Raw genomic sequence first — 15,205 nt, 5'->3', positions numbered from 1 at the left:
TCCCAGCAGGCAGAGCCAGAACCCGGTCCTGGAGCTGCATGCCAGAAAATGTGGGCTTCCTCCAAACATGGCCACTACCTGCCCAGTCCAGGCCTCAGCAGGGCCATGCATGGGCCTTCCCTATGTGAGTCCTTCCAGTAGTCCACACATAATGCTCTACATATTAAAAAACAAACCATCTTTGTACTGTGGATAGGAACAGTTGTAACAAAGTCATAGCTACATATTTTTCTCTACATTTTGTTTATTGAGACAAACTAATTAAAAGGCACAAACATAGGGCATGTTTACATGGACATTATAACAAACATATACATTAAAAGTGTAGGAATGTGTTGCCTTCCTGCTAAACAGAAAGTTCCTAAGCTTTTATATATACAAAAGTTGTACAATTTAATGTCCTAAAGTACAAAAGGTCATTTATAAAATTATTTTACACTAAGTACTATTTATTTTATTTTTTACTATGTAGTTCAACCCCCTAGAACTGTTTTGTATAATGACACACAGATACCTGTCCCTGATGTAGGAAGTCTGCCTCAGATGCAAGGTATTTTGATGCTTGAACTGACACAGTGGGGTATAAACGGAAGTCATCCAGTTTGATAGTCAGTCCTGCAAACATTCTGCAAGATTAACACAACTAATTTCCATTTCTCTTAACTGTAAGATTAAAATGGGAAAAAAACCAAAAACATATTGCAACTTAAAAAAAATCAGAGTCTTGGTTTTAGTAACTTTTTAAAAAACACAATGTTTTAAAAACATTAATGTGTGGCATGATGGTGTAAAGAGTATCTGTTTCCCTAGCTTTTGGTTTCTACTTTATGTACAGAGATAAAACATTCTGCTAAGAAATAAAAAGCACATGTCTTAACGTGCATTGCTGGGTTTCTACAGGGAGTGCAGACAGCTGTCTCCCTGAAAACACCACAAAGCTGATACAAGTGTTTTCTCAAACAAAAAAAAAGTGATGTCCATATTTACAAAGTTGAACAAATCTGCACAATACTTGATTAAGAAACGGAAGGAGAAATTAAAAAAAAAGATACACTCTGCTTGTTCTGAAGGGGCACACTACCTAGTTAGTGGTTAGAATAAAAACTGTATACAATTTAATATAAGACATAAACTCTAGTGAGCAACTAACACATCTTTCCCTGTTGTAATATCAACAGGCTCTGATTGGGAGAGAGAGGGGCATATCACATCCCAGTGCCTCCAGCGTCTTCCAATTTAAAGCAACATATTTTAACTGTTCCAAAGTACTCCTTGGCTCCTGAATAGGAGTCCCACTGGCCTCCGTTTGTTAGGAGTCTGCCTGTCCGCATGCTTGACTTCTCCTCTGTCAGTTGCGGCCTTTTCTTACCAAAACACAATTTGTATATTTTGGTTGGGATTTTTTTTTTTTCATTTTTTAAAAAAGTCAACTACAGTGCTATATTCCATCAGGATTAATATGCTGAGCAATATTTACATCTCCAAATATCAGGTCACAATCCCTATTATATGTTGAAGTTAGAATGATAAATTATCATATGCTTTGCATATCAGAGCTGGTATCACCTTTCCCATAGGGAATGCTGCCTGAAATTAACATATTCCCAAAGGTAAAATGCATATTCTCTGAAATGCATTTTATTATGACAATGCATGTATTTACTCATAAAAACAATAAACACAGACAATTCTACACTAGCTCTCAATTCATGGATTTAGAACTTCAGGTTAAAATCAGCCATCCACCCGGTACAGGGAGAGGAGTTCTGCTAGTGTTTAGAATAAAATGATTTCTTGGGATTAGAAACAGTAATGCTGTTTTTTTATTTTGAAATGGGTTTTGCTTTTTTATGATTGGTTTTAATTCTGGCATTTCATCTTGCCAACTACTATCCTGTTTAAGCAATGCTGTCAGCTAAAAGGAATTTCTGATTAAACTAAAGTGGTCCAGTGATAAGTTACATACACACTCTACTTTGAACAATCCCAGCCAAATTGGAGAAAAATGCTACTACACTATTATTAACTAATGTAATAAAATCTCCCAATTTCATGGTTTACTTTTTGCTTTAATAAACTAAAAGTAAGTTGCTGGTAAATATTTACTTTAACCCATATTTTGATTTTATAATACTGTTTACCAAGGCGGTGATGTAGGCAAAGCTTGGGGTAAGAAAGGCATGCTTTCTACAGGCCTCATTGCTATATTGAGAGGGGCGGCTAACGTCATAGGCGTGGGCAGGTTCATTGGAGACGTGATTGTGACAGGGTGTGCTATATTCACTGGAGCAGTGACGGGGGTGGGGAGGTTGACTGGGGTAGTGAGTGTTAAAGGAGAGGTCATGGATAATGGACTGGTTATAGTTACAGGGTGCCCTATGTTCATTGGGCTGGTTATGTTAACTGCACTTGAAACATTTACTGGACTTCTCATGCTCATTGCAGCTGCCACTGTGACTGGGTTTGACATAGTCCCAGAAGACACAGAGGACGTTATATTGAATGGAGTAGTGAGAGTCACAGGTGTCGTAGCAGCCGTGGAGGTTTGGCACAGGTTAGCAGCTTCTAAAATAAGAAGACAAAAGGGCCTTTAGACTCTCAAAACAGTGAACAAAATTCACAGTTTCTGAATCATCTTCTTTTAATTAAAAAGGACAAACATTTAATAAATTAAATTACAGTTTTCTATCAAGTGGTCAACAGGAAGGAAGGATCCTCCTGAGTACAATACTGGGGGCCAGGAACCCCAGTGTGTGAATCTGATGCTATACCTCCCGCAAAGACTTAGCAACTTCTCTAGCTTTGGAGCTTTTGGGTTCAAGTTCAGATTTACTTACCTACCTCACAGTGATGCTGGGAAGATCAGTTAATTTCTGCAAGGCACTCTGAGGGGCAGAGGGATCAAGTAGGGCTAAGTATTCTCACTACCATGCAGATCCTCTGAGTTCTAAACACTTTGCTGGAAGTGCCAACCACTGGCAGGCCAGGTGAAAAGAGCTTGTGTACACTGGGCCGATGGTTACACAATAACAGATAATCAGAAAAATCTTCTCAGAAGGCACACTGTAACTAGCAGGCAGAGGTGTATATCCTCAGTGCTATATACTCTAAAGACTTCTCAGGGGCCGGCTCCGTGGCTTGGCGGTTAAGTGTGCGCGCTCTGATGCTGGCGGCCCGGGTTCGGATCCCGGGAGCGCCCCGAGGCACCACTTCTCCGTCCAGCGTGAGGCCGAGTCCCGCGTACAGCAACTAGAAGGATGTGAACCTATGACATACAACTGTCTACTGGGGCTTTGGGGGGAAAAAAACTGAATAAATAAAATCTTTAAAGACTTCTCAGAGGTAAAGCCACATTCTGCTAAGATTTTAAAAATCCATAAGTAGGGACTGATAAATAAACTACTTTAATATCATCTGTTTATTTCAGTCTTAGAAAAATCATTTTAGTTAAATAATCCCGTTGTTTCTGGTTATGTTTCTTTACTATATTAAGAAAGAAAAAACTATCCCTCAGTAGGTTAATGTTCTCCTCCCCACTCCTATTTCTTCCCTTTCTGATGCTGACATAATCACTGACTTTATGCTTAGTGTCATTTAACTGCACATATTACACATACCACCATCCATACCAAGGAGGACTAACCAGGCAAGGGGAGACCCTGCAGTGAGTTAGGGGATCCCAGTCCTTGTTACCCAGCAAAGCCTGGGCAATTCTTAAAGAAAACTTCCCTCAGAGGTGACACCCCCACCCCACCCCTCAGAAAATTCAGCACGACCAGCTGGTGTGTCAGAAAACATCAGTAAGAAGACAGATGGGTGGCCTGGCTGTGACTTGGCTGTCAAAGTGGGGAAATGCCCTGGAGACTAAAGATGGAGGTCTGCATGCATTCCACACATGGGTCAAATCACCTCAGGTAGACTCTGGAGTCAATAAGCAGCCCTTTCTTGATCAATATGATGTAACTTTGGCATACTCCATACTTCACATCAGGGGTTCCCAAATCTGGCTGATGATGAAATTCACTTATCTAGGGAGCTTTTTAAAAAAATGGTTTCCCAGCAAATTTAACACTGAGATTTAGATGGAACTGGGAAATCTGTATTTTTAAAAAGCTCCTGAGATGATGATCTCACTGTCATCCAGGTTTGGGAACTTATATTACCTTATATAGTCCCAATATTTAAAAGGGACATTGCTGATTCAAGTTTAGGTTTTTAGGTCAGGAGTCTCCTCTTCCCCAAAATGTAACATTTACTAACATGAATACAGAAGTTTCTAACATTAGTGGTCATTTCCAGAGAGATTCATGCTACAAGGGGGAATACAATAGCATTTTGTTTCATGGAAGTCAAAGATAAGCTAAACAATTGAGTCTTATTGTGCAAGCAAACTGAAATATAATACCAAATAGAAGAGCGCAGAGAGAAAGAGAGAGAAAACCAACTCACTTTTGCGGTGATGGTAGCATTGCTAAGGATATTCTCCTCCCATTTTCATTAAAGGAGTTTTCACTCTCTCATGCGCCATATCCCTTACCTTTCCTCCTACATTTTCTTTTGAATCTAACAGTGTCCTTTGCTAGAACTGAAACACTTTTACTCTCACTCCTTCTCTAAGTAAAATGTCTTTCATAATATGCTTTCAACCCACTATACAATTATCATAGCATATACACACATATACATTTTTCTGCTCCCCCACCCCCATTCTCCACCCCTTCTCCTACCACAAAACATTTTATCAAAATAATGACAAATCTTCATTTGGAAGATAGGAACAAGCAGCACCTGAGGAAGGATGGAAAGCCTATCTGGACTGCTGCATTCTTTTCCTCCAATGCCAGTAGATGTATGTAAAGGGATGCTATTCCTTTTATCTTTATCCAAGTACAGGATGTTTAGAAGGATCTGAGGAAGGGAACAGCCACACTATATGAAAGCAAAGGATGGAAGAAACTACACAGCAAAGGAATTACAGAAGAGCCTACATGCAGAGGATTCCTTATGAATTTAAAATAAAACAGTAAGACATGGCAGGAGTGGGGGAAGAAAGAAGGAATTTAGGAATCTGTCCTGTGGCTGGTGGTACATTGACAAAACGATTTATTTGAAATGGCTGCACAACAGTACAGAAGCCAAAGCTACAACTAGTAAGTTAAAAAGCTGTGTTGAAAACTGACACTCCAACTGATTCTTCATAAGGTATATATGAGAGAAAAGCAAACCATTCTCAATTTTAGTAACAATTACAGTAAAGTCCCTAACAACTGAAGTACGTACATGTTAAGCTAATGCCAGCCCCAGTGACAGACAGAATGACATTAAAGGTGAGACCAAGAGAAAAGACATCAATCAGCATTATAGAGTCCGACACACATAATAAATAATACAATGCAGAAAGAACACTGAAGAGCAGAATATAGCACAGTGTAAGAAAATAAACTTATGTAAACATAAGGATATTTCATCCACTTCTAAAAGTGGGAATATTTTAGAAAGAAGCACATAATGCATGGAGGTTGACATAAAATGGAACTCCGGGCACACATAGCAAAGGACAAAATCTGGCTCCATATTTATAACAAAAAGTAAATCAAAAGAAAGAACATGACAAGAAGTACTGAGAATTTTTATTTCCTAGCAAAAAAAATTTATCTGGAAGCTTGGAAGCTTTGTTGCCAATAACTTAACTTTACCAGATACTTCCCAGCGTATAGTATTTGCATGTTGCCATCAAGCTAGATTCCCTAAACTGTGGCTTCTTTAATCACTTGGCATACTAAAAGAAAACACTTCTCTGCCATACTTTGAGCACTGGAAGCCTCATCTTACCTTTCTTTCTTGCTTTGACAGCTTCTTCCCACAGTCTCAGTGTCTCCACCTGCTTCCCTGGCCAGCTCGTCACGTGTTGTTGTTGTTGCTGCTGCTGCTGCTGCTGCTGTTGCTGCTGCTGCTGCTTCTGACTGCTGGTCTCGTCACTCATGCATGCTACTCCAAAGAAAACCAGGAACACTGTATTTACCTTGAAAAAGTGTGGCCATTTTTTCAAAACCTAAAACTTAGATACTTTGACTCCTCATGCCTCTATGATCTTTATCATTTGACTTGGTAGTTTTTACTACAGTGCATCTTTTTTGCTGCTTATATCTATATTGGTCAAAATAGGTAAACTAATAAAAAAATCTAGAGAGCTAGGGAAAACCAACATAAAAGAAAAAAGATTCTTTGCTATATTAAAAAGCAAGTGTCTTTTAGAATGGAACTTAGGTAATATTAGCATGGACTAATTAATGCTCATCAAAATAGCTAATATACTTGGTTACTTGACCACAACGATGTACACTAAAAATGAATTCCTGTAAAGCTGACAAAATATGACATGCTAGATAACAAACCCAATGTACTTACAAAGATGCAAAAATGGTTGAGATTAAAACACATTAAGCATTCTTTCCCATTCACTTTTGGCCACCTATTTTGAGAATTTGATGTTTCTGCTGCATAAAGTACATATATAACAGAGTACAGAATTAGGAAAATACTTTCTTCTGGTGGTTAGGGCGATCTTAAAGAAACAGCCTAGGTAAATGCAAGTACTGAATTTTATCCACAAGTCCCTGGAACATTCTATCTTCAACTCTAAATTAAAGTAAGGAAAGCATTTAAACCTTCAAATGGATATGATAATATGACATCCCATTTCTCTACAGATTTGGGCTTGAAAAGCAAACTTATTAACACTGCTTTCATCTCTCAGATCATTCAGGACATGTTATTAATACAATCAGGAGACAATGATGCTTGAGAATCTTCCTAACATTAAATAAAAACAATGAAAATTGCCTGGTATAAGATGCAACTTCCTAGTGTGGCTTCTGCTGCCACAACTCTAACACACTAGAGCTTTTTATTCAAACCCCACAGAAGGAGGGACACATTGAAAAATAGCTACAGGGGAATTCTGCTCTTCTAACATGGGTGTTATCAGCAGACAAGCACAGGATTGAAAGCAAAATTAGTGGACAGCTTATCAGTGATGTTTGTATACACGCATGTGAAGTCTATTTCCAACACTAATACACACTTTCCATTGATGTGTGTTTGCACACTTCAGTATTTGGAGGAAACATGTAAGATGAACATTAATATAGTCCTGAGAGCATAGTGAAAATACCTTCGATATTTATAAAAACATCTAGATTTCATCAATCTGAAATGCAAAAGAAATACAATTTGAAGGGTCACCTACTTTTACTGATGCCTTGTTTACATGTATTACAGTTGATACTTTGGCTCTGCCCATGTGTCTTTAAGTGGCTGGTGATATACGCTGCGCTCAGGAGCTTCCCACAGATGTTACACGATACCTTGCCTTCGTGGCGCACCATGTGTGTCCGCAGTCTGTCTTTGGTGGCAAAGGCAGCAGTGCACGTCTGCATGAGGGAGGAAAACTTTTTTTAAATATAGACTATCCTGTTCTACTCATTTTAAAGTATGTTCTATTCTAGGCCTTACCCTACCCATGTCAGCAAGCAGACTAAGTTAGTTGAATTTTAATTGCATGTGTTACCTAGAATCATAATCATAATAAAACACTTGGGGAATTTTAGACCCTTACATTTTGGGGGAAGAAAAAATATCAACACAGTAGTGACAAGATGTGAGCTTTAGAGCCAGTTAAACCTAGATTTAAATCCAGCTCCCCAGTTCCCTAAACAGTATAACACTGAGCAAGTTTGTTAACCTATCTGAATTTGTTTCTTCGTCTGTAAAATGAGAATAATAATACCTACCTCACAAAATTACTGGTGGATTAAGGGCCTGGCCCAAGGCCTCACACATAGCAGGCACTCACTCAATGACACTAGCTTCCTTCCTCCAACTGGATTTTTCTTAGAATTTATATCATTTACTTAATAAAATCAGTCTAACAAATTTAACTGAAAGAAGCACAAAAAGACTTCCAGCAACAAACTAGAATTACTGATGCCTAAAACAGTCATTTGATTTAGCAAGATTCTTAACCTTTTCATTATCACAATTTATGTCGAATAAAATCATTAACATGAACTGATTTTCAAACAACTAGAAAATGCTCCAATTTGGCAACAGCAGACAAAAAAATCCAATAAGTGATAACATTTGGGAGAAAATTCATATTTTCTTCTATTACAGTTAAAACAACCTCAACCATCAACCCAGAAATTAATTTAAAGCACTTCATTCATTTCAAATACACAATGACCTTTGCAAGACTGTAAATTTTTTTTCTTATAACAATAAATACTGTTGCTCAAGGAAAGGGAAATGTAGCTTAACAAAAACAACACATTTACATTTTTAAATGCTCTTGCCTCACAGAAATAGAAGCTGTCATTTATATTTTATAAAACTGGAATTCAAATAGACCACATTTACTCAAGTCAGTGATTTTAAGACTATTCAAGAATGGTGAGATTTGATTGGCTCAGACCTTCTGGATAATGTGCATTAAGTGCTACACTAAGGATAAGTCATTTTAACTCTTACTTGGCATTTGAAGGGTCTTTCTGTTGAATGGACATGTTTTACGTGACAGCTTAAGTGGTCAGGCCTGTGAAAGAGAGAGTTTCAACAGAAGATGTAATGGAACACACATAGAGAAATGCTACTTACTGTGATGTTTACATGCTTGGTAGATTCGGGTGGGGGGCATTTTAAATAAAGCTAGCAGAATTACCAATTCCCCCTCCCCACCCCGGTGCAAGCCTTCTTACCTCTCTTACCATAAACAAAAGTCTTAGTCCTTTACCTGTTAATTTTCTCTCCTAGTCAACATCAAATCATATTAGATCTCAATTCTCTACAATTACAAAATACCCAAAGTTTTAGTTCTAACACTTGCCAGAGACAGCTACTACTATATTAACTTTAAAAGCCTTTAAAAATGAAAATTAGTGAAATGTCAGTCACCACAAAAAAATGGAAAAACGTTCTCCTAAAAGTTTTAAGAGTATTCAAGGTCATCCCAACTTCTAGGAAATAAGTTTCTTTGATTTGAGCAGACAGTGAACCTCAAGTCTAGTCACCTAACTGGACTGGAAACGAGTGGTTTTGCAATGATAAGAAGTAATGATGTGCCAAACGAAGGCCTGAGTCCACCAAGGCACTTCTTAAATGAAAAAATAAGTTAATCACTATGTCACCACTTGTCAACCACACCAAACTGAATTAGACCTGGAGGTGTAATACTTTATCACCAATCTCCTCTAATAACACAGGCCTGCCCACAACTATTCTCACATAAACCTTCTAGATCATACAGAGACAAACCTGAAGTTCACTGACACCATAGTGAAAAAGAGCAAAGCAAAATGCAGTACCTTGAGAAGCCTTTCCCACAAACACTGCAAGTATAGGGTTTGGTGATGCCTCCTTCATGAGACCTCACATGGTAAGTCATCCGGTCCTTCCTCTTGAAGCGCTGATTACAAATAGGACACTCGAAGGGCTTTTCGTCCGAATGGGAGAGCTTGTGCCGATTGAGGTGGTACACATCTCGGAAGGCCTTCCCACACATCTCACAAGCATGATTCTTCTTGACAGGCTTACTGGGTTTCTTGACAGACTGGGTCACGGGCATAGCTGTGGTGCTGGCACTGCTGCTGGGGTTGGTGCCCGAGGAAGATGTAGTGACTGTTGACAAGATGCCTGCAATGGTCGAGACCAGCGAAGTTCGGCTGCTGTCCCCAGCGATGGTGGAGATAAGGGGAACCACTGTGGTGGGGGTTTTCTTTGACCGGGACACCAACTTGATCCCTGTGTGGCAGGACTCGTGGCGCCTCAGGTGATAGCTGTCCCTGAAAGCTTTACTGCAGTAAGTGCACACAAATGAAGTTTTGGGTTTTTCTTTTTTAATTCCAATGGCATCCTTTAACGTTTCTGGCGCAGCCTGAGGTTTCTGAGTTATTGGTATTGGAAGCAATGGTTTCTGATCAGGGGGCTCCACAGCAGAGCTCAAGAGGGGCAGCAAGCTGTTCTGTGCTGCCTGCTGTTGGTGATGGGAGGCTTCATGGGCCTAAAACCAAACATTTATACTTCAGAAACCCAGCCTCTCACAATGACCTTCAAAATTCAACATGCTCCAGACAACAGAGACCAGAAGAAACAACCAAGGAGCCTTTAAGCTACTCTCTGCAGCAGAGATCCAGCAACCACCTAGTTATTCTCCGAGCTCCCAATACAAAGCATTAGAATCACTGCAGACACAAAACTTTTGCAACTAAGTTGCTGACAGTGATCTTGCTTCCAAACAGCTGACTAAACTACACACCACCATGGTTCATAAGGGACACACCAGCTGACAAAATCAGTTTGCATTAGTCTGTCAGTGCTGAAACCAAGTTTAAATAACTTGTCAAAAAAATTACACTCCAGACTTAAGTATTTAACAGTACCTTACTGCAGTAACACACAAACCACACACTCATACACATACACATATATACATGTAATCATCTACTTGCCTATCTTACCTAGGAAAAGAAAGGCACCATGTCTCTCCCTTTCCATCAGAAAACTCTTAGTGACTGAGGAAGGGGGCTGTTGCTAAGTGACAAAAGAAATCTAGTTCTCTGAATACATGTGCTATTTGTTAAATTTACTTTCAAAGTTTTCACTTAACTCTACTGAAAAATTTGGTTGAAATGAAATCTGCTAGTAATCAACCTGGATGGCATCTGTGAAGGTAGCCCACAGCAAAACACCTGTCAGCTGTTTCTCAGTTCACCTAATCTCACACTAGAAGTCTGCACCCTTTAGCAACACTTGTTCAAAACCTAAACTCTCAAAGACAGAATAAGAGAAAACAAACTATAAATAATTAAAATTCCTTTCATTTTCATCTTCTTCCAGAAGTTATAGGTTTTCGTTAAAGTATTAGAAATTTGCTGTTATAATGTGCTTCTCCACTCCAAAACTGGGGGCTGGACACTGTCTGGAAATTTTCTTTAGCTGCACTGAAACCAAAATTTCATCGTGGATCAGGTTCTTGGTATTTATGAGTAGTTACTCTCTTGGTTTTGATCCTTTCAAACTTCTCCATACCTCTAACCAACATTTAGGAAATGATGGAAAAAATTCCTGAAATACTTCTTCCTAATATGTTGTACTTTACCAACATTATTTTTGACACTCTTGACAGCGAGCCCAAACCCCTATGCTTGAATTTTGTAATCCTAAAAGGATACACGCACTCGGAGGTAAAAGTTCCAAATATTTTAAGTACACAATGTCCTGAGAGGGGCCCATCCCATCATCTTAGACACTCTAGACACTTATTTACCCTTCTCCCTCTATAATCTCAAGTCCTACAGTTAACTTAAGGAGAAAAAAACAAGGAGACAGACACACACAGTCACACAGAGCTCCTCCTCTGAGGGATAAGAACATCTACCACATATTGCTCCATGTTTACTTGATGGCAGCACAACAGCTAAGCCTGGAACCAGTCTCCCCAAATCATTAGGAGGTGTAGTATACAGAGCTACCAGTTTCAACTTAATCTTATTTTGACTGAATCTCCCTTTGAGTCCTGGAAGTACTCACAGAAATTGTGTGCTTACGTATGAGTATCTTTCTGGACTTAGTTAACATACTGAATCACAGTCCACTTTTAATTTAATTTATGGAGCTCCCATAAAAATCAGTTCTACACAGGTGACATCAGTAGAAACTTTAAAGAACTTAGACTCTCATCTTACCCCCTTTCCAACCTGGCTGTAGGATATCCAAGTTTCCATACAGTACACAAATGGTTAATAGCTGAAGATAGCTCCAGATATACAATTTCAAAGGCTAACAGATCAGATAATAGGGAACGCAAATCTTCCGGACAAAGTTCAGACTTACAGTGTTTTACAGTGTTTAGAGGCATTTTTTTAATTCTAAACAACCATTAGTTCGATGGAGTACTAAAAGGACTTACTGCCATTTTACCAATTCAGATGTCTGTGGCAACATAAAGTATTTTTACAGCACTGCTGAAGCTCACTCTCACACGAGGGTCACACCAGGTCCCTGCTTCTTGGGTGAAAGGCTGTAGAATGCCTCGACCACTACAGGAATCACTCTCTGAGGATTCCTAGGATCCCCACACTTCTACATGAAGCCTTCTAAGAGGGGAACTGGGTTTCCCCAAGTTGTTCTCTGGGGGAGAGACAGAGTAAAATAACAACCATGGCCTGCCTTCAGTTAAGTGATTTAAAAAATATATATAACTTCTGGGTAGACTTTTATTTGACTAGCATCATCAAATCAAAGGTTTAACTTCATCTCCCATCTCATTCAACTAACCCTGCCCAAGCTTTCCTTTTTCTGGGGCCAGCAAAAAAGAAACAGAAAAGTTATTTCATCACCCAGCATGGTAGAATATGGCACCATGAAATCTCCAGTGCCAGAGGGTAAAAGATTTTGTACTGAAACAAATTAGCATCAGTGAGTCATATCTTGAATGTCCTATTAGAAGAATCATCCATCAACATTTTAACAGGCATGGCTTTCACTTTCCACCAGGTTATCTGGAAAGCAAGCAGGTGTTAAATGTTTTAAAATATAAACTCAATAGGATGCTCCAGGAAACAAACAACGGAGTTTAACTCTCCATTTCCCCAGTGAAAATTACTTAAAACTAGAACTGAGTAAGTCTATTCATACCTTTCCATAGAAAAGACTGAAATATTCTCTTTACCCATTCAACTGTCCTCGGCTCTAAATTATAAGTTTTCCAACAATTTTCACTGCACACATTGCCAAGCCCAGGATCAAATATTAGCTTTCACACTTCTCCATCAGGTGGAAAAAAGATTTTAATAGCTGAAAAAAATTAAATAATATAAAATCTAATTAAAAAGTTGATTAATAAATGTTTGGCATTTGTTCTATCCAGGAAAAGAGTAACAAAAAGTATTCCAAAACATTTTTCAACTAGCTTTCCAAAAATTAGTTATGGGTTTTTCTTTTGCATAAAAAATTCTCCTTTTTTTCAATCTCCATTAAGTTTACAGATAGCAAGTTTAATATGGTAAATTTAAATCATTCATTATGTGAAAATCACTTCAGTGCCCCACTAATCCCATATTTTAAAATGACCACTTGAAAGCTTTTTCTAGAGAAGGCATTTGCCACCTTTACACCAACCTGGATGCCAACTGGTTATATATCATTTCTTTTTCAATGCATTTTTAAGTTGACAACACATTATCAAGCTCATCAAAGCACAATAAAACCATACTAGATCAGAATGAGAAAAGGGAGTTCTTGAGTTCTACAATTTTGAGTGTCTTCAATTTTAAGCAGCCTGAATATATTTCAACAACTACGTAAAAAATTACTCACAGTTAAAAGAATATACGTCTTAAAACAATAAACCAGCTCTACACAATAGGGTAATGTTTGAGTTATCCAATTCCCTATATTACATGCACAAGGATGGGCCCAGTGGCTGGGAGGCCTTTTTGAAAATTCTGCGTCCATTCTGGTTAGTTCCAAAAGGTCTCAAGCGCCCAAGCTACGCGTTTGGGATTTCACAAACTTATTCAAAGAAGGAAAATAACTCAGAGAGGCGGGAAGAACGCACTTCAAGTGACGAGCTTCCTAAGCTCCTCCGGTTCCGAAGTTTCCCTGTGAGCTCATCACTACTGCCCACTGAGTGCTTCGTTTGCAAATAGAAACTAAGAAGGAAAAAATTAAGTTCCAGCCTAGGTCTCCAAATAGGGAGTCCCTCACCTAAAGTGGGCGGGCAAGAGGACTGCCAATGTATCGGCTACAGTCACTTTCAAGTTTCCTGCAAAAAGTGAAGACCAACACCCCAACGAATGACTCATCTGGGGGCTTTGTAAGCGGACTTTGTTGGCTCTCTCCACTTTCCGTCTCCCCCACTTGGTTGGAGGAAACGTTCGAGGTGGCTCGAAGAGAGAGAGAAAAGCGCTCCGGAGAAGGTCGGGCCTCCCGGAGTCCCGGCCCCCACCGCTCCCCCCGCCCCGGCCCGGCGCGGCCGGGGGATTCCCCGGGCTGAATGGGACGGCGGGAGAGCTGGATAGAGGGAGAGGGTGGCAGCTGCCAAGGCTCGGCAGAGGCTTGGGAAAGACAAAATGTAAATCCAGTAAAAAAGTTTGGGGAGGGGACACACACAACACCCCCCGACTGGGTAAACACGAGAGGGGGCGGCGGGAAGGGGGAGTGGCTGGGAACCCAGGGATACCCGCTATTCGCGGGGATGGGGGGTCAAAAAGTCAACACACACGCACAAAAAGAGGAGAGGAAGGTGAAAAGGAGGGAGAGCGAGCGAAAGATAGATGAAGTGGGGGGGGACTCAGAGTGGAACCTGGGGACCCCCCTCACCCCACGGTGCGGGCCCGGGCCCGGCGCGCCGTGGCCGAGCGGCCCGCGCTATCCAGCGGCCCGGCGCCCTCCTTTCTCTGGGCCGCGGCTGGTGACAGCGACCGGCCTCCTCCCTTCCCCTTCAGGGCGGGAGGGAAGGGTGTGTGCGTGTGCGTGTGTGTGCTAGGGGGGGCCCGGGGTTCACCCCGAGGCCTGCTCTCTCCCCCGCACCCCGTCAGGCCGCCTCCTTTCACCTCAGCAGCCCCGCTCCGCCGGGGCGGGCGGGCGGAAAAACAAAGGGGGATTAAGGCCGGGCCGGAGAGCGGAGCCGGGAGGGAGGGGAGGAGGAGCGCCCGCCAGCCCGGGGCCCGGCCCCCCTGTCCCCCCCGTGCCCCCCCGGGGGGGCCCCCAGTACCTGGAACAGGAACGCGGTCCAGTTGGCCTCCATGGCTGCGGCGGCCGACCCCCCTCCTCCCCACTCCCCCCGCTCGGGGAGCCTCCTCAGCCGGAGGAGGCGACAACAAAGCGGCGGCGGCGGCGGCGGCGGCAGCGGCAGCGGCGGCTCCTCAACATGGCAGCGCCGAGCGCGGCCACTTCCGGTAACCTCCGGGACGCACCACCGCCGCGGCGAGCGCGGGCGGGGGGGGAGCCCCGACCCGGCCGCCGCCGCCCCCCGTTGCCCGGACCCCTTCTGGGCGTCCCCGTTGCCGGTTCGCCGCCTCGGAGCTCAGCCAGTGCCTGCCGGCGGTGGGGTCAGGGCCCCCGCGGGGGGGCTGGGGTGGGGCCGGGGGCGGGGATGGGGCGCGGCGTCCCCCCCCGCGGGGGTGTGTGGTGCTGCGGTCCGTGG

General features: G+C 41.7%; 1 protein-coding gene across 3 annotated transcripts; it reads right to left on the bottom strand.

The window, feature by feature from the left end:
• Nucleotides 1-226: 226 nt before the first annotated feature.
• On the bottom strand, nt 227-14,937 carry VEZF1 (vascular endothelial zinc finger 1). Of its 3 annotated transcripts, none has more exons than XM_014790865.2 (6): nt 14,774-14,937; nt 9,363-10,057; nt 8,530-8,593; nt 7,250-7,451; nt 5,833-5,988; nt 227-2,565 (listed from the first exon to the last, which is right to left on the bottom strand). In XM_014790865.2, the coding sequence occupies exons 1-6, from the start codon at nt 14,804-14,806 to the stop codon at nt 2,138-2,140; spliced, it is 1,578 nt and encodes a 525-aa protein (XP_014646351.1). In that variant the 5' UTR covers nt 14,807-14,937; the 3' UTR covers nt 227-2,137. The 3 variants fall into 3 exon arrangements, with proteins under 3 accessions (XP_014646351.1, XP_004434818.1, XP_014646352.1); XM_004434761.3 differs by having other exon boundaries at nt 7,250-7,433; XM_014790866.2 differs by lacking the exon at nt 14,774-14,937 and adding an exon at nt 11,966-12,684.
• Nucleotides 14,938-15,205: the final 268 nt, after the last annotated feature.

The sequence above is a fragment of the Ceratotherium simum genome, chromosome 16 (assembly GCF_057802395.1).
Source record: "Ceratotherium simum simum isolate JZ-2026a chromosome 16, ASM5780239v1, whole genome shotgun sequence".
In the NCBI taxonomy this organism is placed as follows: Eukaryota; Metazoa; Chordata; class Mammalia; order Perissodactyla; family Rhinocerotidae; genus Ceratotherium; species Ceratotherium simum.
Note: the sequence above shows the minus strand (reverse complement) of the source record. Positions and strands in the feature narration are given on the sequence as shown.

Coding starts and splice junctions, on each gene's coding strand:
- VEZF1 (XM_014790865.2), bottom strand. CDS start 14,806: ATGGAGGCCAACTGGACCGCGTTCCTGTTCCAG. Junction 7,452..8,529: donor AAAGACCCTTCAAATGCCAA/GTAAGAGTTAAA, acceptor ATTTAAAAAAAG/TTTTCCTCCCTCATGCAGAC. Junction 5,989..7,249: donor TAAACAAGGCATCAGTAAAA/GTAGGTGACCCT, acceptor TCTTTGGAGTAG/CATGCATGAGTGACGAGACC.